Source organism: Taudactylus pleione, unplaced genomic scaffold (genome assembly GCF_031769625.1).
Source record: "Taudactylus pleione unplaced genomic scaffold, aTauple2 ptg000189l, whole genome shotgun sequence".
In the NCBI taxonomy this organism is placed as follows: Eukaryota; Metazoa; Chordata; class Amphibia; order Anura; family Myobatrachidae; genus Taudactylus; species Taudactylus pleione.
The window spans coordinates 11,424,457-11,448,430 of NW_028284591.1; the positions used below are offsets into that span (position 1 = coordinate 11,424,457).

The window sequence follows — 23,974 nt, forward strand, 5'->3', positions numbered from 1 at the left end:
ATGTAAAATATGCAGAGAGATTTAGAGGGGTGTGCCCAAACTGAGATCTAGATTGCAGTGTAATAATACAGCTGTCCAGCATTTGTGGGCTACATGCAGAAGTAGCCAGTATTTACCCTGCATGCGAACAAATGTATGTATTTGCATTCATTGCATTGAAGCATGGTTTGTCCGGGTGCACAGTTACTTGCTCCGTCTTACTTTTTTCCTAACTCAGAATCAGGCCCTGAAGGTGCGTACACACGTAAAGATTTTTTTAACGATTTAACTATAACGACGTCGTTATCATTAAATCATTTTAAAAAATCTTTAATTTTTTGGGGGTGAACGATGAACGATAATCGTCCAAGCGCGCTCCCGTTTGTAGTTTGTAGTTCATCGTCCATTCTGACTGTCCAACATAACGATTTTCGTTCAGAAAATCGTTCATGTTGTTCAGACTGAACGATGAACGATGAACAATGAACGATGTCCATTCACTGTATGCATGATTAAAAAATCATTCATCGTTCATGAAAATCGTTTACAAAATCGTTCATTAATTTAGCAACCATCAATTTATCAAAATGATTTTCGGTAACTTTTTCAAGGGAAAAACTGAACCAAAGTCGCTGGTTACTAAAATCGTTACGTGTGTATGCACCTTACGACTACCCAATGTTGCCGTACATAAAACACACCCGTGGACAATGCCCACACATACAGACTAATGCCCACTGAATCCAGATATGCGCCCAGTTTATCAGTCTGTCATCACTGTCCAATGCTCACCATCTGTTACAGTCCAATGCAGCTATGCCTAACACTTCCATATACCATGCACATGCATTCCCATCTTATCATCTCATTGCCATCACAGTCCAATGCCAACAATATTCAGACATGTGGTCAGTTAGCAGTTTAAGCCCACTAGAGCCCAATAACCACCATATGTATGCACAACTGACCCTGCTCAGAGTCACCAGGCCACAACTTAGAGCCTAGCACATCCCATTTCTGGTACCAGCCTGCGAGCTTCATTCCCACCTAATACAGCCATATTCCCCCCCTGAAAATCAGATTAATTTTAATCTTCCCTCTCGAACATATAATCCTTAGTTACCTTTACCTTCCCTTCTTTGGTGGCGGTTAGTGGCAGTTATTTGGCGATGGCAGTTAGTGGTGGCAGTTAGTAGTCTAGCGGAAGACCTGCGGCCTTTATCCAATGATCACACACAGGGCCTGATTCAGAGCCGAACGCTCTGACCAGAGCGCTCGCTCTGAATCAGTGCCCTCCTCCATGAAAATGGAGCGGCCTCCCGGGCGCTCGCATAGCTGTGGGTGACCACCCACAGCATATGCGAGCGTCCATGATGATGGACGCGATGGTCTTGACCATCGCGACCATCGGGCTTGCGACGGAAACCCTGCGGTAGGGTCTCGCTGCCGTAAGCCCTGAAGTGATTTTGGCTCTATCAGAGCCAAAATCACTTCCACTGACATCACTAGTGATGTCAGTGGGGCCGGCTTCAGACGGTAGGCGTTCCCATGGGACCGCCTCCGTCTGGCAGGCACGCCCCCGGCACGCCCACCAAAGGGGGCGTGCTGTCAATCAACATCGACAGCACGCCCCCTTTGGTGCGAGACCCGGAGCGATGGAGAGCCCGTCGCTCGCCAGGTCTCGCACATGCGCAGTGGGGGTACATCGACCCGCTTGCGAGCGTCCTGCGCTCACGAGCGGGTCTGAATGACCCCCAAAGGTCACAAGTGGATTCAACCAACAGAACCACCTTTTATTTCCAGTGTTGAAGCCGCAGTGTCTTCTTACTAAAGGTGCGCACACACGGGACGATTTTTTTGAACGATTTGACATTAACGATATCGTTATCGTTCAGTCGTTCAAAAAAATCGCTCAGTTTCTGCCACAAAACAATGGCCCTCATTCAGAGCCGTTCGCTATTTGCGGTCGTTCGTTTAAAAACAAGGGGTGGCTATTCAAATGATCCGTACGCACATTGCAGTCTGTTCACACCTCTAAGTCTGAACGAACGAGCAAAACATACGCTCGTTTATTTGTTAAAAACGCCCCCTGGCCGCACGCATCCTACGTCATGTCCGCTATTTATTAGATTAATCGAGTACATCGACCAGCGTATGAACTGCTCGCTATTCTTGTGGTTGGTGTTTGCTACCACAAATTTGCGAGCAGTTCTGGCTATAAAATAACCCAGTGACGTGGTCAATGACGATGCTGTTTTAAATATACACACCCATAAAACGCCCGTTTTGACCTTTAAGCACGCCTGCGTTCGGATCTCCACTCCCCATTTTCAAGCACCTTCCCCTGTTACCACCCACATACGCCTCATTCTGTCACTCAAAATAGCAGGCACTCGCTATATAGCGTACAAAGGATTTTCGGCCGCACTGACTGGTTCGCGCATGCGTACTAAAAAGCGTACGCATGCGCAGATGTGCAAACATCGCTCGGAACGAGCGTACTGCCGCTAACGAGCGGCTCTGAATGAGGGCCAATGAACGATAACTTACCAATGCGCGCTCCCGTTTGTAGTTGGTAATCGTTCATCGCCCATTCTGACTGTCCTACATGACGATTTCGTTAGTGAAATCGTTCATACTTTACAGAACCAACGATGAACGATGGCCATTCACTGTATGCATGCTAACGATATCGTTCATCGTTGATGAAATCGTTGACAAAATCGTTCATTTCATTATACAAAATCGGTCGTTTTTTCAAGGGAAAATCTGAAGGGAAATCGTTAACGAAAATCGTTGCATACACAAATCGTTACGTGTGTATGCACCTTAAGACCACGGGGAATATTGTGCATGACACTAACAATGTATATTAATTGTTGCACAAAGAGCTTCGAACTGAACGTTACCAGACACCTCCCATTGAATAGAAAACCTCTAAGGACTTCCATTTGCCTCCACTTTCACTATGAAATAGCAAATCCACAGTATTAGCCTTGCAGCATGGACAGTTACAGGGCGAGGCTTTTGTCAAAGGTCACAGTGGCTTATATAGGGTAGTGCCCCCAAGACACCAAGTCTGTAGCCGGGAGAGATGGCACGATGCCACAAAGACAGTTCGGCAACAGTAATATTGGAACAGATGAGTGTCCAATGCCAGCAGCAAAAAAGAGGGCTATACAGTGTTGAACTCAAGTCGGCAGCAATTCCGCGGGCATTGAGTGCACGGGAAAAAAAGTGAATAATCATCCGTATACTTAATTGTACCGCCCCTATCCGTACACATGGCTTCATAGCCGTCATTAACATCAAAGTGCACCTTCACCAGCCCTAACCTTCATGCATGAGATCCGGATGAAAGCAGAAAGATTCCCGCGTACTAAACGCCCAGTTAGTGTCCGGTTACTCCCCTTAGCCCGAGAGTGGAGATGCGACTGAGGGGGTCATTCAAACCCGCTTGCGAGCGCAGGACGCTCGCAAGCGGGTCGATGTTCCCCCACTGCGCATGCGCACGACGGAGGGAGCTCCGTCGTGCGCATGCGCGAGACCCGGCGAGCGACGGGCTCTCCATCGCTCCGGGTCTCGCACGCTCCCTTTGGTGGGCATGCCGGGGGCGTGGCTGCCAGACGGAGGCGTTCCCATGGGAACGCCTACCGTCTGAAGCCGGCCCCACTGACATCACTAGTGATAGAGCCAAAATCACTCCAGGTCTTGCGGCAGCGAGACCACACCGCAGGGTCTCCGTCGCAAGCCCGATGGTCAAGACCATCGCGACCATCATCATGGATGCTCGCATATGCTGTGGGTGGTCACCCACAGCTATGCGAGCGGCCAGGAGGCCGCTCCATTTTCATGGAGGAGGGCACTGATTCAGAGCGAGCGCTCTGGTCAGAGCGTTCGGCTCTGAATCAGGCCCTGAGTTTCGTGTGATCCTGAATCGCCCTTAGATGCGCGTTCGGCTCTGCGACATGCCCTGTGCTAAAAAGCACGAGATCCGTCCGTCCACAAAACGGACTTGCCTTCAGCTCTGGTTCTGGCGCAAGGTGTGTCATTAGACTGATTTACCTGAAGACAAAATCCGCGCTGTCTATTTCTTTCCCACATTTGCTGTTCTTCAGTATTCCGCCATTCCCAACCACAGCGCACTTCTTAAACTGTGAGCGATAGTAAGGCATGTCCTATAATAAAGAGAGTAACATGGTTATAGGTTAGTGCGGGGCACAGTCATGCCCAGGGCAGGGCACACCGCATGCCACAAGTACTCACCCAGGACAGTCCTTGTATTCCTAATGGAAATATATTACTCCTAGGGTTGGGAGTTGTGATGCCGCCAGACTAACAGCATTACTGAGAATGGGACCCTATAACTGACAAGGGAACCTGGGAGCAGCTTTTATGGAATGTAAGCAATGTCCTTGTTTAATACTTCTCCTTGCTCCATAAACCTATGCGGCCCTGGCACAAATCTAGGCGCAGCACAGCTACAAAACGGTGAATCAGGAAATTTGCATTTCATAAACGCCCTTCCTCTGTGCTGCTGTAAACGTTCTCACATCTCATAGCGTAGGCCCCACCCGATTACTCTCCTGCACATCTGTTTGTCCCCAGTATTGAAGGATGAATGAAATAGATGTTTTTTAAGATAGTCAAGTGCACCTGCAGTATAAAGACGTCCTACTCCTACAGATGCTGCAATCATGATGCACACGATGTACAAGTAGATGTACTGTATTTAGTACACAGCTGCCCTCTAGACTACAGATGGTTGGAGAATAAGCCCCCTCCCGCCCACCGCCATATTCATTCAATCATTTGTCAGGGTGCACTTTGTATGACCAGCATTCCAGTGGACACACAACAGACATTCCTAGGTACCTTAGGGAATATATTGAATATCTCAGGGCCGATCTGGAAGATACCACTTGTGTCAACTTCATATCTGAGTTTTGTCCCGAGTGGCGTGTTCTTCTGGGTGGTGAACAGGTAGGAAGGAGCATTGCAGCATCTCGTCAGTGCAGATCTAAGACAAAACACAAGACGGCATCTCGGTAATGCTCAAAGTATCTCCCAACCCAAACCTTCCACTCCACACCAGATGTACGCATCCCATTGGCGGTCTCTCTTCCCCAATCCTGAGTAGAGAGTATTTTTTTAAAGCTGCACCCATATTGTAAATTTCCTTCCTTTGTACACCCAGTGGCAGATCCAGGGAGGCGATTAGGGCGATCAACCCCTATAACACACATCGTGGCGATAAAATTTTTTTTAGCAAGGTTAATTTTCCAGGATAGTGGCTACGATAAGAGCCCATCTCGGTGAATAGCAAAGGGTTAAATAGTGCTAGTGCTATGGCTTTACTGCTGGGTTTGGACCTGACTTGACTCCTAGTGCAGATCACGTAACGTATATCAGACTGAGGGCCCAAACAAACAAGGTGATATTGGTGGATGGTTATTTAGGCACAGTCTGTTCACAAGCAGAGGTGAGGACAGGCAGCAGACAAGGATAATCAAGCCACAAGCAAGGTCAAAGCTAAATGACAGGATACAAGGCAACATAAGCCAGGCTGGTAACACTATAACAGGGAATGATCATTACAGACAAACAGTGAATTCTTGTAACAGTAACCACAACACCTGAGCTCACGTTCAGCCGCTCACGTTCAGCCCGGGCCATTTGGTTGCCGAATGCAACCAATCAGCTCCTACCTATCATTTTATAGAATGTACTTGATAAATGATAGCTAGAAGCTGCCTGGTTGCTATGTAACTTTACCACTTGTCCACTCCTTAGAAGACTGAGAGAGGGGACCAGCCATACCTGCTGTAATAAGCCACCATCCATATATGTTGCCATATGTACAATACTCATTTCGAGCTAAAAAAAATAAAGAAGTTTCTTACTTGAAGATATTGGCTTCAGTCACATTTATCTCCCACTTGCAGATCTGAAGACTTTTCCAACGATCGAACAGTTCTGATTCCTTGACCCTGCGACAGAAAACGTCCAAGGCGGCGTCAGATTCAGTACGTAGTTCCCTCTTACTAAGCATTATACTGGTCAGTGACTAACAAATGACAAGAGCAGATCACCTAAGTCCCGCATATAATGTGTCAATCCATTAGTACGAAGGGGATTTGCAAACAAAGTAACACAAAGCAGAACTGTAGCTGAGGTCTTTACCTGTAAATTATTTATTGCTAATAACGCCGTATTTCTGTTAAATATCTGCAAATACATAAAAATACTCCCATGTGGCCTGATTCTGAGTCACACGACAGGGCGCCCGCAGCAGCGTCTAATGGCGGCCACTCGTCTGTGAGTTTAGGCAAATGTCGCTGCAAACTCTATTTTGATTAGAACACCCTTATAAGCACTTTGCCAGATGCAGTGTCTCCTGCGTGAGTGGCTTAGTGTCTTTCAACACAGCCGTTGTCAGCGTCACGCCTGCGTAAGATTTGCCCCCTTCCTCCGGTAACCTCCCAGGAATACACTCTAAAATTCTCAGACTACATTGACCCTTTGCGTGCAACACCTACACTGCGTCCATCTGATAATCAGGCCCATAGAGGCATATTACATTGGGTGCGAGGTTTAGCAAGATAAAAAAACTTGCGTCCAATTTTGGATTACAGCGGGTATGCGCGCTCCCGATACCCGCGGTGTTCAGTAAACAAAAAAAGTGCTTACGGGGTTTCCAGCGATGCGTAAATTTTTTTTTAAAAAGTTACACTTACCTGCCGGAGGTCTCCGTGGCTCCCGGTGGCCTCCCCTCCATCTTGTCACTGGAGAGAGGGCTGCTGGGAGGCTTCAGGAGCTGGTAGGAGGAGCAACGGCTGCTAGGAGATGTAGTTCTCCCAGCGCCCGTGACGGGGGGGGGGAGGGGGAGACACACTAACACACTCATGCACTCACACACACACTGACATACTCATTGCTGCTGCAGGAGACCAGGGGGGTCATTCTCTGACCATCGTGACCATCACCGGAGCGGTCGTTAGAGCTATGGGTGTTAACCCACAGCCTAACGACCGCAACAGAGGCAGCGGTCAGGATGCAAGTGGCCGCCCAGTTTCTGAGCGACCGCTTGCATCCTCCGACCGCCTCTGAATGAGGCCGCAGGTCCAGGCGCTGGAAGCAGAAGTCAGCGCTTCGGAAGGCGATTAATTAAGGAGTAATTAAGCCAATAGCTTAATTAGTCCTCCGGGGGGGAGGTACCGCTGGGGTCCCAGAGCAACTCCCGCTGATCTTTCCTAAAATGAACGATTTTAGGAAGAATCAGACTTGCTCTGGAGGTGCAAGTAAAAAACCTCCCGGCATTCAAAATCTAAAAATCTCCGCAACTACTGTAATGGAATAACAAAAATCCAGCACCTGCAGGAAAAACCTCGCAGGTGCGGGATATTTGCTATTCTCAACCCCAATTGAATATGCCCCTATGGCTGTGTTATGACCATGTTGCATTTTTGAAAGTCTTAATTTTATTTTAAGGGTAGAACAGTAACATTTAACTTCCAAAAAAGACTGACCAACTCCAAGACACGAGACCAAACAGAGGGCCTGATTCAGACTCTCAGGCAAGCGCTTGAGCGCTTGCGAGCGGGTCGATGGTGTGCTCTGCGCACGCGCAGCGGCCGCACTGCGCTTGCGCAAGCCCCAGAGCGAGAGAGAAATTCTCTCGCTCCGTGGCTCACTACAAAAGGGGAGGCTGTCGATGTTGATCGACAACTCGCCCCGTTTTGTAGGCGTGGCGGGGGGTGGCTTCACAAACGGAGGCGTTCCCATGCGAACGCCTGCTATTTGTGGACGGCCCCACTGACATCACCAGTGATGTCAGTGGGAGAGCTTCCGGCTCTATTAGAGCCAGAAGCTCCCTGGGGCTTGCGGCCACGAGACTCTACCACTAGCTAGTGCGAGCGGCCTGGCGATGGCTGCAATTATCGCGACCATCGGGCTAGCGTCTAGACCCTCCGGGAGGGTCTCGGCTCCCGCAAGCCTGAGTGGACTTCCTGCTCTAATAGAGCAGGAAGTCCACTACTGACATCACTAATATTAGTAGGGCCGCCCACAAACGGCAGGCGTTCCTAAGGAAACTCCTGCATTTGTGCAGCCACCCCCCCTCCCCGCCTAGAAAACGGGGTGAGCTGTCAATCAACAACATCGACAGCCGCCCCGTCTTGTAGTAAGCGACGGAGCTGCCATCGCCCACCGGAGTCGGCGCATGCGCAGTGGGGGAACATCGTCCCGCGAGCGGGTCTGAATCAGGCCCTGTGACCATTAGTCAAACACAACGTCAAGCGACAACGGAGAAATTATACATTCTGGATGCACTCACACAGAAAAGCTGTACATACTTACGGAGTCACACAGTTTCTATAGTAACATATTTACAGAAAGACAAACGTAATAATAAGTTACTTATTTTTCAAAAGTAATATAAGAGCCTGGGATAGAATATACTCTACCTCACTAACTCTTCCATTACACAGTTATAAGGGTTGGGTACAGGATCCAGATGGTCACAATGCCAACAGTCAGAACAGGGCCATAACTAGGGTAGTGTGACCAGTGCCATGGCACAGGGCAGGGGGCGCTGTTTGGGCCTGGCAATTTTCCTGTATATTATCATTCTCACTTGTAGCTTCCTCTTCTTTTATCCCCAGCATCTCCTGGCCTCTCCTGTCTCTTCCCTGGCCCTTCCTCATTAGCCCATGGCCCTTTTTCAGGTGCATTATCTTATGTCCCTACTGAAAAATGGACGAGGGGTGGCTCTCTCTGGCAGAGGGCACCAAAAAGTCTGCGGCTTTGAATCAGAATACCGACAGCGGCATCCCGACCATCAAAATCCCGACAGATATTGGTAAGTATTCTAACCCCAATCACTAACCCTAACCGCCCCCTCTCGCAACCTAATCTTAACTGTCCCCTCCCACAGCCTTACCCTAACCGTCCCCTCTCATAGTCTAACCCTGATCACTCCCTGCCGCAGCTTAACCCTAACCCTCCCCCTAGTGCCTAACACAAACCGACCCCTCCTGAAGCCTAACCCTAACTGTCCTCTCCCACAACCTAGCCCTAACCATTCCCTTCCCACAGCCAAACCCTAACCCTCCCCCTAGTGCCTAACACTAACCGTCCCCTCATGCAGCCTAACCCTAACCATCCTCTCCCGCAACCTAATTCTAACCCTCCCCCTAGTGCCTAACCCTAACCATCCTCTCCCGCAACCTAACCCTCCCCCTAGTGCCTAACCCTAACCGTTCCCTTCCCGCAGCCTAACCCTAACCCTCTCCCTAGTGCCTAAAGCTAATCGTCCCCTGCAGCCTAACCCTAACCGTTTCCTTCGCGCAGCCTAACCCTAACCCTCCCCCTAGTGCCTAACACTAACCGCACCCTCCTGAAGCCTAACCCTAACCCTTCCCCTAGTGCCTAAAGCTAACCATCCCCTCCTGCAGTCAAACCCTAACAGTTTCCTTCCCGCAGCCTAACCCTCCCCCTAGTGCCTAACCCTAACTGTCCTCTCCTGCAACCTAACCCTAACCGTTCCTTTCCCGTGGCCTAACCCTAACCCTCCCCTTAGTGCCTAACCCTAACTGTCCTCTCCCGCAACCTAACCCTAACCGTTCCCTTCCCGCAGCCTAACCCTCTCCCTAGTGCCTAAAGCTAATCGTCCCCTCCTGCAGCCTAACCCTAACCATTTCCTTCCCGCAGTCTAACCCTAACCCTCCCCCTAGTGCCTACCACTAACCGTCCCCTCCTGAAGCCTAACCCTGACCATCCCCTCCTGCAGCCTAACCCTAACCGCTCCCTCCCACAACCTAACCCTTCCCCTAGTGCCTAAAGCTAACCATCCCCTCCTGCAGTCTAACCCTAACAGTTTCCTTCCCGCAGCCTAACCCTAACCCTCCCCCTAGTGCCTAACCCTAACTGTCCTCTCCCGCAACCTAACCCTAACCATTCCTTTCCCGCAGCCTAACCCTAACCCTCCACCTAGGGCCTAACACAAACTGTCCCCTCCTGAAGCCTAACCCTAACTGTCCTCTCCCGCAACCTAACCCTAACCATTCCCTTCCCGCAGCCTAACCCTAACCCTCCCCGTACTGCCTAAAGATAACCGTCCCCTCCTGCAGCCTAACCCTAACCATTTCCTTCCCGCAGTCTAACCCTAACCCTCCCCCTAGTGCCTAACCCTAACCGTCCTCTCCCGCAACTTAACCCTAACCGTTCCTTTCCCGTGGCCTAACCCTAACCCTCCACCTAGTGCCTAACACAAACCGTCCCGTCTCATAGTCTAACCCTAACCACTCCCTCCCGCAACCTAACCCTAACCCTCCCCCTAGTGCCTAACACTAACCGTGCCCTCCTGCAGCCTAACCCTAACCATTTCCATCCGGCAGCCTAACCCTAACCCTCCCCCTAGTGCCTAACACTAACCGTCCCCTCCTGAAACCTAACCCTAACCATCCCCTACTGCAGCCTAACCCTAACCGCTCCCTCCAGCAACCTAATCCTAACCCTCCCCCTAGTGCCTAAAGCTAACCATCCCCTCCTGCAGCTTAACCCTAACCGTTTCCTTCCCCCAGCCTAACCCTAGCCCTCCCCCTAGTGCCTAACCCTAACCGTCCTCTCCCGCAACCTAACCCTAACCGTTCCTTTCCCGTGGCCTAATCCTAACCCTAGTGCCTAACACTAGTTGTCCCCTCCTGAAGCCTAACCCTAACCGTCCCCTCCTGCAGCCTAAACCTAACCGTTCCCTTCCTGCAGCCTAACCCTAACCCTCCCCCTAGTGCCTAACCCTAACCCTCCCCCTAGTGCCTAACCCTAATACTCACTGTTGGAATGTGTTGGGATAGTGACCATCGGGGTGCCATTGTCAGGTTTGTGACCACCTGCGTTCTGAGTGTCGGGATCCTGACTACATCTCCTTTATACAATATAAAAGAGAAAAAACGATCCTGCACCAGTCTATGAAATAAAATGTAAATGTAAATATGTAAACCAGCAATTTATATAAATGAGTTCAGAGAAGGACATGAAAGTGGAATCGGTATGTGGAAATAAAGTAGGTTGCTGGTGCTCCTCAAGGTTATACTAGATGTATACAAGTCAGGGGGTTCCTGCAAGTGAGCAGGACAAAAGCAAAGAACCCCTCTTATTGGGGGGCATTCTTTATTATACAGTTATACGGTTATACAATGATTGTGCCTGGTGAGAAGTGGCTCATACTTGTGACAAATGTATTATTATTATTGATATTTTCATCATATAAATGTGTACTGTTATGGCTCAGTAAAGCGCCTTTATGGCAATAAATGTATTTTTCTATCTTTATGTGTAAAGAATGACACAATTTAACACCTCCCAAGGTTTTTGGCAGGACACTCCCGATATGAGGACATACATACATACATTGCCCCAATTTTCTCAAAAGTTGGGAACTATGGCCCTGATTCACTACCGTACACCAACTGCGATTACGAGCGCAATCTGCCGTTTGTTTCACACTGTGCATGCGAACGCATTGCAGTGCGCGTGCGTGACCCAGCCGCTGCGATGAGGACTGCGATCGCAGTGACTACGTAGACCCATAGCAGAGTGATTGACAGGAAGTACCGTTTGTGGGTTGTGCGCGGGGTGGGGGCGGTCAGCCAAACGCAGGCGCCCCAGTGCATTTGAATGCTGTTGCAGGGGCGTGCATAAATGATCCACTGCGATGCCGTACGCAGCCTGAGGCCTGATAGCGTGCGCTGAAGTTAGCAATTTCTAAGTAAGGTCAGGGCTTGTGAAAGTGTGCGTGAGGCTGCGATGGTACTCACTGTTACCGATGGTTTTGCAGTCTTGCTAAATATTACGAATGTGTGTAAGGTAAAGTGGGCGTCCTTGTGTAGTGCTGTGACAGGATTGCTATGGCAATGAGTTGGCATACTATCGCAGTTGCGTATGGTGGTGAATCAGCCCTATGTCCCATAAATTGGGGGGACTGGAAGGGGATATGTAGCAGACGTTTCAGACACGTCCTTGAGGGTGTTCTAAATAGAGATGATCGATTCCGTTTTGATGAAAACCTAACACATGCAAACTCTGGCGTTCCGAGTTAAGCCAAGTCCCGGCTCGGATCTTCCCGCAAGTCAGATTTCGGGTCTAAAAAACGGATCTCGCATGTATCTGATCGCATGTAAGCCCCTCCCTCGTGATTCCAGGTGCCAAAATTGGTCAAAATGAATTAGTTAATAAAACTATGAGAACAAAGACAGGTCCAAGTTACATGAATTTAGCTGTTTTTATCAATTTTTGTAAGAAAACCCCGAACCGCTTTTTCCAAAACCAAAACGCAGGGGTCTGCGCACATCTCTAGTTCTAATGCACGCTCCGTAATAAAGGCACACCCTCTCCACGAGATGGCCACGCCCATGTATCCATCCTAGCACTGTAGGGAGATGCGCTATTCAATGCATTAAGGGCCTCATTCAGCATGGATCACAAGTCTGCAATCGCAGGCACCCGTGCGTTGCAAAATTATGCAAATGAATGCGATCACACTACAATCGCAAAAGTATACCAAGACACCCAGCGGCTTATAAAGCCGCCCACTTCCCATTACATACATCTGCAAGTCAGCAAAAACATCGGTAACATTGAGTAACATCGGACACATACGCACAGTTGTGGTTGAGCTTGACCTGATTCACAACCTGCGAAGTTTCCGGTCACCATCTAGACCTCTGGCTATGCCGTTGCTGGGGCTTAATTATGCACGCCCCTGTAATGCTCAAACGCACAGGCACGTCCGACCACCCCCCCATTGATAATCCATAGGTGCCGGGGGTGGGCAATAAGCAGCTCTCCAGCTGCTGTGGGACTACATGACCCAGCATGCCCTGCCACAGTTTTGCTATTAGGACATGCTAAAACTGTGGCAGGGCGTGCTGGGATGTGTAGTTCAGCAGTAGCTGGAGGGCCGCCGATTGCCCACCATTAGGTAAACAAACCAAAAAATATGAGATATGGTAAGAACTTACCCTTGTTATCTCTATTTCTACGAAGTCCATAGGGTTCCACAGGATACCTTGGGTATAGGTGTGACGTCAGTCGCTGGGCACCATAGAGTTAAGCTTTTCAGCCTCCCAGGATGCACTAGGGTCCCCTTCCTATACCCCGCCCCCGAGCCAAGGCACCTCAGTTAGTTATCAAGCCATAGGCCGGAGGAGGAGAAGGAAGAGAGAGAAAAAAGATCTGGACACATACAAGAATCACATTCTCACCAGAGGGAGACGGAAAACCGGTGACCAGAGCAAAGCCCATCTGCAGCACAGGTGCGACAGGGCGGGAGTCCTGTGGAACCCTATGGACTTCGTAGAAATAGAGATAACAAGGGTAAGTTCTTACCATATCTCATATTTTCTACTTCAGGGTCCATAGGGTATCCACAGGATACCTTGGGGATGTCCCAAAGCAGTATCCTTTAAGGGTGGGGACGCTCCTGTGCAGAAAGGAGAATCCGCCGCCCGAAGGAAGCATCCTGAGAGGCGAAGGTGTCAAACCTGTAATACCTCACGAAGGTATGGACAGAGGACCACGTAGCAGCCTTGCAGATCTGAACTGCCGAGGCACCACGTCGAGCCGCCCACGAAGGACCCACAGACCTAGTGGAATGAGCCTTCAGAGAAGGAGGGACCGGTAGGCCTTCATGAAGATAAGCTTCAGAAATAGCCATACGGATCCAGGCTGCCAAAGTTTGCTTTGAAGCAGGCCAACCCTTTTTACGGAAGCCATAGAGGACAAACAAAGCGTCCGACTTCCTAAACGAAGAAGTGCAGTCAACATAAGTCCTTAAGGCCCGCACAACATCCAAAGAGGCCTCACCCACGGAAAGACCCAGTGAGTTAAAGGCCGGAACAACTATTTCCTCGTTAACATGAAACTGGGAAACAACTTTGGGAAGGAACTCGGGCCGAGTGCGGAGCACTGCCCTGTTCCCATGAAAAACCAAGAAAGGGGGTCTACAAGAAAGAGCCCCTAACTCAGAAACACGTCTGGCCGAAGCAATGGCCAGAAGGAAAACAGTCTTAGCTGTTAGCCATTTAAGATCCACTGAGCCCAGTGGTTCAAACGGCGGTCCTTGGAGAGCCCTCAGGACCACAGCCAAATCCCAAGGCGCCACAGGTGGAACAAAGGGCGGCTGAATGCGGAGAACACCTTGCATAAAGGTGCGCACATCCGGGATTGTAGCAATCCTACGGTGAAACCAGACAGATAGGGCCGAAACCTGTACCTTCAAAGAAGCAAGGCGAAGCCCATGATCTAGTCCCGCTTGCAGGAAGGCGAGAATCCGAGACAGACGAAACTCCCGCGGTGCATAACCTCTCGGTCGACACCACTGGAAGAACGTATGCCACACGCGATGGTATATCCTCGCGGAAGACGGTTTCCGAGCTCGTAACATGGTACGCACCACAGAGCTGGAAAACCCCCGGGACCTCAGCATGGCCGTCTCAACAGCCACGCCGTCAAAGACAGCCGAGTCAGGTCCGGGTGAAGGCAAGGACCCTGAGACAGAAGGTCCGGTCGTAGCGGCAACCGCAGAGGACTGTCCACGGACAGACCCTGAAGGTCTGAGAACCAGTGCCGTCTGGGCCACGCGGGAGCTATCAACAGGAGCGTCCCTCCTTCCTGTTTGAATTTCCGGATTACCCGTGGAAGAAGGGAGACCGGAGGGAACAGGTATGCGAACCGGAATGTCCACCGGACGGACAGAGCATCCACCAGAGACGCCCCTTCGTCTCTTGTGCGAGACCCGTACACCGGCAACTTGTTGTTGTGCCGGGACGCCATGAGGTCGATTTCTGGAAGACCCCACCTGTCCACCAGTAGTTGAAAAACGTCCGGGTGCAGGGACTATTCCCCCGGATGAACGTCCTGGCAACTTAGAAAGTCCGCCTCCCAATTTAGCACTCCCGGGATGAAGACCGCTGATATGGCCGGAAGATTGCGCTCCGCCCAAACCAGGATCCGAGAGACCTCTACGAGAGCCGCCCGACTGCGAGTTCCTCCTTGCCTGTTTATGTAGGCCACGGTGGTAGCGTTGTCCGACTGGACCTGCACCGGGTGACCCTGGAGAAACCGCTGTGCCTGCTGGAGAGCATTGAAGACCGCACGGAGTTCCAAGATATTTATTGGAAGCTCCGCTTCTGTCGGTGTCCACCTGCCCTGGAACAAGTGTGGACCCGAAACTGCTCCCCAGCCCCGAAGACTGGCGTCCGTTGTCAACAGGACCCAATTTGGAACCCAGAACGGACGTCCCTTGTTGAGGTGGGTCGTCTGTAACCACCACGCAAGGGACAGGCGAACCTCCGGGGTGAGCACAATTGTCTGGGACTTCAGAGACTGAGTCAGCCCGTTCCACTTGGACAGGATCAGGTGCTGCAGAGGTCTGGAGTGAAACTGGGCGTATTCCACCATGTCGAACACCGACACCATGGAGCCCAGTAACCTCATCGCCGAGTGTAAGGACACCCGGCAGCTGTGCAGACAACTGCGCACCCTTGACTGTAAAGCAGAGATCTTGTCCTCCGTCACGAAGATCCTTTGCTGTCCCGAGTCCAATAAGGTTCCAAGATGCAGAATCCTCCGAGACGGGATTAGAGTGGACTTCTGCCAGTTGATTAGCCAGCCGTGCCGTTGCAGCAGTGCAATGGTCAGGTCCAAGTGGCGTAACAGGAGCTCTGGAGATCCTGCCACCAATAACAGGTCGTCCAAGTACGGCAACATGCGGACTCCCTGCAGCCGCAGAGAAGCCGCCATGACCGCCATCACCTTGGTGAAAACACGTGGTGCTGTCGCCAGGCCAAAAGGTAACGCCCGAAACTGGAAGTGGTCGCTGCGGATTGCAAACCTGAGGAACTGTTGATGGCGCAAAAGAATAGGGACATGCAGGTAAGCGTCCTGTATGTCCAATGACACCATGTAGTCCCCAGGTTCCAGCGCCAGAATGATGGACCGTAGGGTCTCCATCCGAAACTTCGGGACCCGCAAAGACTTGTTGAGTGCTTTGAGGTTGAGAATCGGACGATATGACCCATTGGGTTTCTGTACCAAAAATAGATTTGAATAGAAACCCTGGCCCCTCTGGGAGAATGGAACAGGCACTATAACTCCAGCCTGGAGCATAGTGTGCAATACCTTCCGCAGCTCCGTAGCCTTGTTCCGGTCTGATGGTAGACCCGTGGTGAAGAATCGAGCCGGGGGTCTGTGCCGGAAGGAGAGGGCGTATCCGTGGGAAACCACCTCCAGAACCCAAGTGTCTGTCGTAGTGGTCGACCAACACTGGGCGAACTGTAGCAGGCGGCCTCCCACCCTGGGATCCCCCAAAGGGAGGCCCGGACCGTCAGGCCGCAGGCTTGTCATCTGGCTTGGGGGCCGGACGTCTGGTACTCCATGCCTGCTTCCGGGGCTTGGCCGATTTCTTAGGACCAGCCTGTCGAGGAAACGACTGTGGTTTGGGCCTGCCCTGGGCCCTAGATGACCGAAAGGACGATGGTCCAGAACCAGAAGGAGCAGCGGCCGACGGGAGACAAGCCGATTTGGCTGCCGCCAGCGTGGCCACAATCTTATCCAGATCCGGACCGAAGAGAACTTCTCCGGTAAACGGCAACGCTTCCAGACCTTTCTTGGAATCTGCGTCCACCTTCCAGGATCGCAGCCACAAGGTGCGACGAGCAGCTACCGCTGCTGAAGAAATCCTAGACACCAGAGTACTAATGTCCAGGGCTGCCTCGTTGACGTAGGTGGCCGAATCACGGAGATTGCCAATCAACTCCGCCTGTTCGGCCGGACAGTCGGAATCAAAAGAAGCCTCTAATGAATCCGTCCAGCGCTCCATCGCTCTGGCAACCCAGCAAATGGCCATAGCCGGCTGTGCTGCCCCCCCCCGCAAGGGAATAAGCGGACTTCAGGCAGATTTCCACCTTGCGGTCCGTAGCATCCTTAAGGGAGGACATGGATGGCATCGGCAATGTGGCACTATGGACAAGACGGGTCACGTGAGAATCCACCTGTGGAGGGGATTCCCACTTTGCAAAATAATTATCCGCTAATGGATAAGCCACCGCCAGGCGTCTCTGCGGCTGGTATCTTTTGCCAGGCTGTTTCCACGCCTCCTCTAAATGGTCCACCAACTGACCCGAAAGAAGAAAGACTGTGGCATCGCCCTTCACATCCTTGAAAAAGGCATACTTAGATTTAGCCGCTGGGGGAACTTCGTCCTCAATCACCAAGGCTGTGCGGACCGCCCGAATAAGTCCAGGAATATATACTTTGGACTTAGCATCAGCGTCCTTAGTATGGAGAGATTCCTGATCGTAAGGATCCAGAATCTCCCCATCATCAGACGTCCCCTCGTCATCCTCATAAGGAGCCGACAGAGACGCCACCGGCCGTTTATGCGGCCGCATCACAGACTCCCCTTGCAACACATCCGACAAGTGCTGTACAGAACTCGTCAGGGAGTTAACCCACGCTGGCTCCTGAGAAACCGGGAGCGGGGAAATAGGGAGACTGTGGGGCACCACCAATTGTCGTGGGAAACCCTGCATGGGTGACGACACCACTAACTGCTGGGAAAAACCCATCGGTGTAAACGCGGGCTGCGGAGCTAACTGGCCCACTAAGGCTGTAAGCGCCTGAGCGAAACAAGCCCATGGTGGCTCCTGTACCGGTGCTGTAACCGTAAGAGGCCGCGCCATGGACAAACACTGCCGGCAAAGGCCCTCCGCGCTACCCTCCCCCTCCGCTAACGGTACTTTACACGTAGTACACTGTAGCCGGAGGGGAAAATCACTTTCGGACATGATGGCACCACGTATGTGACCTCTCTCACCAATTATAACGTAAATAGGCGAGAGACCACCCTGCAGCACCGCACCGCAAGGGCTTAGCAGAAAGAACAGGGACAGTAATAAAGCTGACAGTTTAGAGAAAAGTTACAGGCAGCAGCGCTAGCACAGTCACATACAATGCAAAGAAAATCAATTCCTGCACTAACAGCGCTGATCACTCAACTACGCAGACACAGGGCCTGGTAGGACACAGCGCTGCATACACAGACCTGACCACAGCGGAGGAGAGGTATGCGGGGGGACCCAGACCACGATGCTTCCGTCCAGCGCTTCCAGCAGTGTTCACCATGCGTTCTGGAGAAGATGGCCGCCGAGGAGCAGAGAGGAGGCTGGCCTGGGGGAGGAGCGCTGCCACAGGACCAGTCGGCAGCATGCAGAGAGGGCTGTGTGCAGAGGGGGAGGCGCCGGCTGTGAGACAGGGAAGGCGCGCTCCCCTGGCATGCATTTAACCCCTGGGATGCCGCAGCGCTACCGCTCTGCTGCGGTCCGCTGTGCCAGGGGGTAGTGGAAAGCGCAGGTTGGTCGCCTGGCTCCACGCTGCAGTCAGTCCCCAGGGAGCCCCCTGCCTGGGGACTTAGGACCATGTGACCAGCGGGGACCCACCGCGGGACCCCGCTGCTTACCTTTGTCCCCCTTGGATCCGGCCATGGTCCGGAACATCTGGGGTCACCGCTAGCTGTGACCCCAGATGCTCACCAGCATCCCCGGATCGGTACCGGCGTTCTGGTACCGGCGGGGGTGTAGGGAAGACAGTATGGACGTCAAGACTGACTGTCCATGCTGTACATCCAGATGTGCAGCCACAGCTGCACTGAAGAAAGCTTCAGGGGCTCTTCTAGCCCCCACTCCGACAGGTGCACCCGACGCCGGCCGGGCACCAAACTAAACTGAGGTGCCTTGGCTCGGGGGCGGGGTATAGGAGGGGGACCCTAGTGCATCCTGGGAGGCTGAAAAGCTTAACTCTATGGTGCCCAGCGACTGACGTCACACCTATACCCAAGGTATCCTGTGGATACCCTATGGACCCTGAAGTAGAAATACCCTACATGGAAATGTCAGATGGATTGGGATTCCTGGAACTGGCACTGATTGGGGGAAGGACTCGAGGGCCTGATTCAGCAAGGATGGCAATTGCAAAGCTGCACGCAGGCTATAGATATATGATGTATGAACGCTAGCTATAGATATATGCTGTATGCACGTAGGCTATAGACATATGATGTACGCACGCAGGCTATAGACATATGATGTACGCAGGCTATAGATATATGATGTATGCACGCAGGCTATAGATATATGATGTATGCACGCTCGCTATAGATATATGATGTATGCACACAGGCTATAGATACATGATGTATGAATGCTAGCTATAGGTATATGCTGTATGCACGTAGGCTATAGACATATGATGTACGCGCGCAGGCTATAGACATATGATGTATGCACACAGGCTATAGATGTGATATATGCACGAAGGCTATAGTTATATGATTTATGCACGCAGGCAGCTTTGCAATTGCGATCCTTGCAATAATGCAAATGCAGCAGGAGATATATGACACCCCCTGATGCATTAGCGATCCCAGCACTGCGACGGAGGTCAAAGTGCTGAGATCATCATCTAAAACCATCGGTGGTCGATGGTCGTGATGGTGGACGGCGCCAGGCCTCTGGCCAGCTGAGTAAGCCTCATCTTACTCAGGCTGGCAGGTTTGCGAGCCCAGGACACTGCGTTTATCAATGCAGATCCTGGGCTAGCCACTCCTGGAAAACGGGGAGCACACGCCCCTGTTTCTGGAAAACGGCGGCCGACCCCGCCCCTTAAATGCCTCTGCCGGGTTAATCAGGCAGAGGCATTCAAGGGTTTGCGTGAGACTGTGCAGTCTGTGAGACTGCGTAGGACGCATTCTGCGGGAATCTGCGATCACTCCTGCATCAGACCCTTAATTCAATCCAAACTTTTCAAAAGTTTTTGAAAACTGATCTTACTTTCAGTATTCTATAAATAAGGGAAGTGTGTCACCATTCCGGTGCTATACTATACTTACATAGAGAGAACCTTCACAGCCATGAGATCCTGCCTCAATTCCAAGCATTTTGTAGAGTTATAATCCAAAGGACCTTCATAAAATTCAAAGTATCTGAAATGAAGTAGAGTTAAAAGACATTAGAGCTGAGCCGCATTAGCACCACTTGTGTGGACAATATATATATATATATATATACAATATAACACATCATAAAACGTTGGTGACCTGGCTGGGCAGGGCCGGGCCGGGGATCTCCTGTAATGTCTGGGGAGGTAAGACACCAGATGTTACACAGTTAATAGTTAGACAGGGATAAAACTTCAACACCGACAAAAGTCAGACACACTAAAGTTAGACATGTAAAAAGTTCGACAGGTACAAAAAATCGACAGGGTCAAAAGTTCGACATGAAAATGATCGTCACAAAAATGGTAGACACATTTTTTATTTATTTTTTAGGATTAGGGTTAGGTTTAGGGTTAGGCACTTACTGGAGGGTTAGAGTTAGGCACTTATCCCCACGGTTAGGGTTAGGCACTTACCCATCCGGTTAGGGTTAGGCACCAGGAGGGAGGGGTAGGGTTAGGCACCAAGGGGAGGGTTAGGCACTTACCCCCATGGTTAGGCACTTACCCAGACGGTTAGGATTAGGCACCAGGAGGGAGTAGTAGGGTTAGGCACCAAGGGGAGGGTTAGGGTGAAGATTAGGGCTGAAAAATAAAATAAAACATTGTCGACCATTTTTGTGTCGACCATTTTCATGTCGAACTTTTGACCCTGTCGACCTTTTGTACCTGTCGAACTTTTTACATGTCTAACTTTAATGTGTCTGACTTTTGTTTGTGTCTAACTTTTTTCCCTGTCTATCTATTGACTGTCTAACATCTGGTGTCTATCTAGACATTGTCTAACTATTTACTGATATCTCTTATACCACACCCATAAGTTAGATGGATGTAAGGAGAAAGGAAGGAAGCACAGAAGATGGAAGTATTGGTCCAGCAAAGTATATTAACAATTGTGAAATATATTATGTGTCACTCTCTGGATGAGTAATGTCCTAATGTGACCTCTGAGTGATAGGTATAGGGGGAGATTTATCAAATGTTGGAGAGAGATAGAGAGGAAAGAGATACAGTAATGCCACGTACACACTAGACGATAAAAGTGAATGATATGAATGATAAAGATATCGTTCAAAGATATATCGTTCATATAGTCTAGTGTGTATGGTCTGAACAACCAACGATGCGCGCTCCCGCGGGTCGTTAACGATATACCCAGACGGCTGTACATGCAGCTCAATCTGGGGATATCATTAACGATGCCACGCTGTCGAATGCAGCATGGCCCCGCGCCCCCGCCGTCATTCGTCGTTGCCGTCATGGGGTCCGTCGCCGATGAGGTCGGCTCATACACACATCGTCTAGTGTGTATGAGCCTTAAAGTGCCAACCAATCAGCTTCTGTCATTTAGAAATACATGACTATATGACCCAATAATGGTGCTATTATCTTGTAGCATTAGGACCACCAGAACAGAGACGCCATGCCAATGCTGGTGGTTTAGCATATATTTGCAAATGTATGCAACTGAGATCTCTTCATTACTATTACCATATACTGTAAGATGTAAATCACGTTTGCTGGTCTATTTGCAGTGAGCTGGGGGAATCTGTTTTTCCTGTCTAGACTAACCCCCTCGCTTCCATGCACCTGCGGGGGGCTTATAAATTGGTTTGAGCAACTTCAGCCGGGGTCAGGAAGTCCAACGCAGATCCCGGCCTCAGCACGCCTACAAAACAGGGGTGACATGCCCCCATTTTGTAAAACAGTCCCCATCGCTGCCCCCTCGCCATCCTCAAATGGGCGCAGCATACCAATCCATCCGTGGCTGTGGGGCATTGCAAGCAATCTCGGCAGGGTCGGCTCTAGGGGTGTTCAACCAGTGGGGAAGCAATCGGGAAGCCGACTGCCTAAATACCGGCAGCCGGCTTCCCGACTGTCTTATCCCGGCATGGGTGAAATGCCGGGTGTCTAGATGTAGACGCCCGCATTTCCCCGACGCCGGGAGACCGGCGCCCGGCATCACGATCGTAGTGATGCTGGGCGCCGCGAACGGACAGCCGCGGGGGGGAGGGTTAGGTTTAGGGCTCCCGGGGGGGACTTAGGGTTAGGCACCCCCCCGGGAGGGTTAGGGTTAGGCTAGGGGGAGGGAGGGTTAGTGTTAGGCACCCCCGGGGGGGACTTAGGGTTAGGCACCCCCCCGGGGGACTTAGGTTTAGGCAGCGGGGAAGCGGGTGGTTAGGGTTAGGCGGGTTAGGCACTTGGGGGGGAAGTTAGGGTTAGGCACCCCTAAGGAGGATTATGGTTAGGGGGGTTAGGTTAGGTTAGTCTATACTTACCTATCCACGATCGGGATTTCCAGCGCTGTCGGGCTTCCGCTGCTTCGCACTCTGCTCCTGTCGGGCGGCCGCTGACCATTCCAACCAGTGCGGTCGAACAGGGGCGCCACCCATAGAGGGCGCACCCCTCCCCCCAATATCCCGGATGGGGCCCACGGATGGTCAAAATCGGGAGGTTGGAGACCCCCACCGCCGCTGCTGTGCGGTGCTGCCGGACCCCCGGAGAGCCTGAATGGATGCTGCACGCATGCGCACGGCATTCATTCAGTGACGGGTCGAGGGCTGGGGGAAGCCCAGCTAGTGAGGCTCCCCCCCCGCCTGACTTTGTTTGGAGGCATGCCGTGCGGGAACGCCTCCAAATAACGTCACGTAGGAGCAGTGGCGGGCTGGGCCGGGGGGCAGGGTGCCATGTGCCCCCCGGGCCGCAGCGTCATGCGGGCCGGTGCAGTCTGTGTCACTGTGACAGAGACTGCACCGCGTGCGTAGCGCTGACCGGACGGAGTCCGGTCAGCGCTACACAGCACAAACACACAGCCGCCGGAGCCGGCAGCTGTGTGTTTGCTGTAATCAGCAGCCGCTGAGAGTCTGTCAGACTCTCATCGGCTGCTGCTGCTCCCACTGTGGGAGCCATCTTCCGGCTCCCGCAGTGGGTAATGGGAGAGCCGTCGTCATGACGACGTCTCTCCCATAATGCAAAGCGGCCAGAGGAGCCGGTGGAAGCGTCGGGACCAGGAGCGGGAGTTTCAGGTAAGTGTTTTTTTTTTATTTTTTTATTAAGTCTCTCTCTACTAGGGGGGGGATTACTATGGGGGCACTATCAAGGGGGGGGGGTTACTATGGGGGCACTACCAAGGGGGGGGATTACTATGGGGGCACTACCAAGGGGGGGTTACTATGGGGGCACTACCAAGGGGGGGGTTACTATGGGGGCACTACCAAGGGGGGGGATTACTATGGGGGCACTACCAAGGGGGGGAATTACTATGGGGGCACTACCAAGGGGGGGGTTACTATGGGGGCACTACCAAGGGGGGGGATTACTATGGGGGCACTACCAAGGGGGGGGGATTACTATGGGGGCACTACCAGGGGGGGATTACTATGGGGGCACTACCAGGGGGGGATTTCTATGGGGGCACTACCAGGGGGGGATTACTACTGGGGGCACTACCAGGGGGGTGTATTACTATGGGGGCACTACAAGGGGGGGGACTACTACTACTGGGGGCACTACAAGGGGGGGACTACTACTACTGGGGGAACTAGAAGGGGGGACTACTACTACTACTGGGGGCACTACAAGGGGAGGGGACTACTACTAGGGGCACTACATAGGGGGAGGGGACTACCACTGGGGGCAAGGCGAGGGATCACTGCTGGGGGCTCTATATAAAGGGCAATACTGAGGGTACTGCATAGGGGGGAGACTACACCTGGGGCCACTATTTAAGGGACATTGCATAAGGGTTACCACTATTGGGGGCACTGCATGGGGGGGGTGGACTGCTACTGGGGGCACTGCATAGGGGGTACCACTATTGGGGGCACTATATAAGGGGCTTATTACTGGGGGCACAAGGGGCACTGAACAGGGGGGACCACTACTGGGGGCACAAGGGGCACTGCATAGGGGGGGATCACTACTGGGAGCACTACTGGAGGCC

The 23,974-nt window shown here is 51.8% G+C and overlaps 1 protein-coding gene across 2 annotated transcripts in view; it reads right to left on the reverse strand.

Moving 5' to 3' along the window:
- Positions 1 to 23,974, reverse strand: part of ST8SIA5 (ST8 alpha-N-acetyl-neuraminide alpha-2,8-sialyltransferase 5) — a 189,133-nt gene that overhangs the window by 52,594 nt on the left and 112,565 nt on the right. For both annotated transcript variants that reach the window (XM_088476565.1, XM_088476566.1), the window contains exons 2-5: positions 19,925 to 20,017; positions 5,883 to 5,969; positions 4,855 to 4,999; positions 4,045 to 4,157 (exon numbers count right to left, since the gene is read on the reverse strand). In XM_088476565.1, the coding sequence (XP_088332691.1) occupies positions 4,045 to 4,157; positions 4,855 to 4,999; positions 5,883 to 5,969; positions 19,925 to 20,017 (438 nt within the window). The remainder of the gene's footprint in view (positions 1 to 4,044; positions 4,158 to 4,854; positions 5,000 to 5,882; positions 5,970 to 19,924; positions 20,018 to 23,974) is intronic.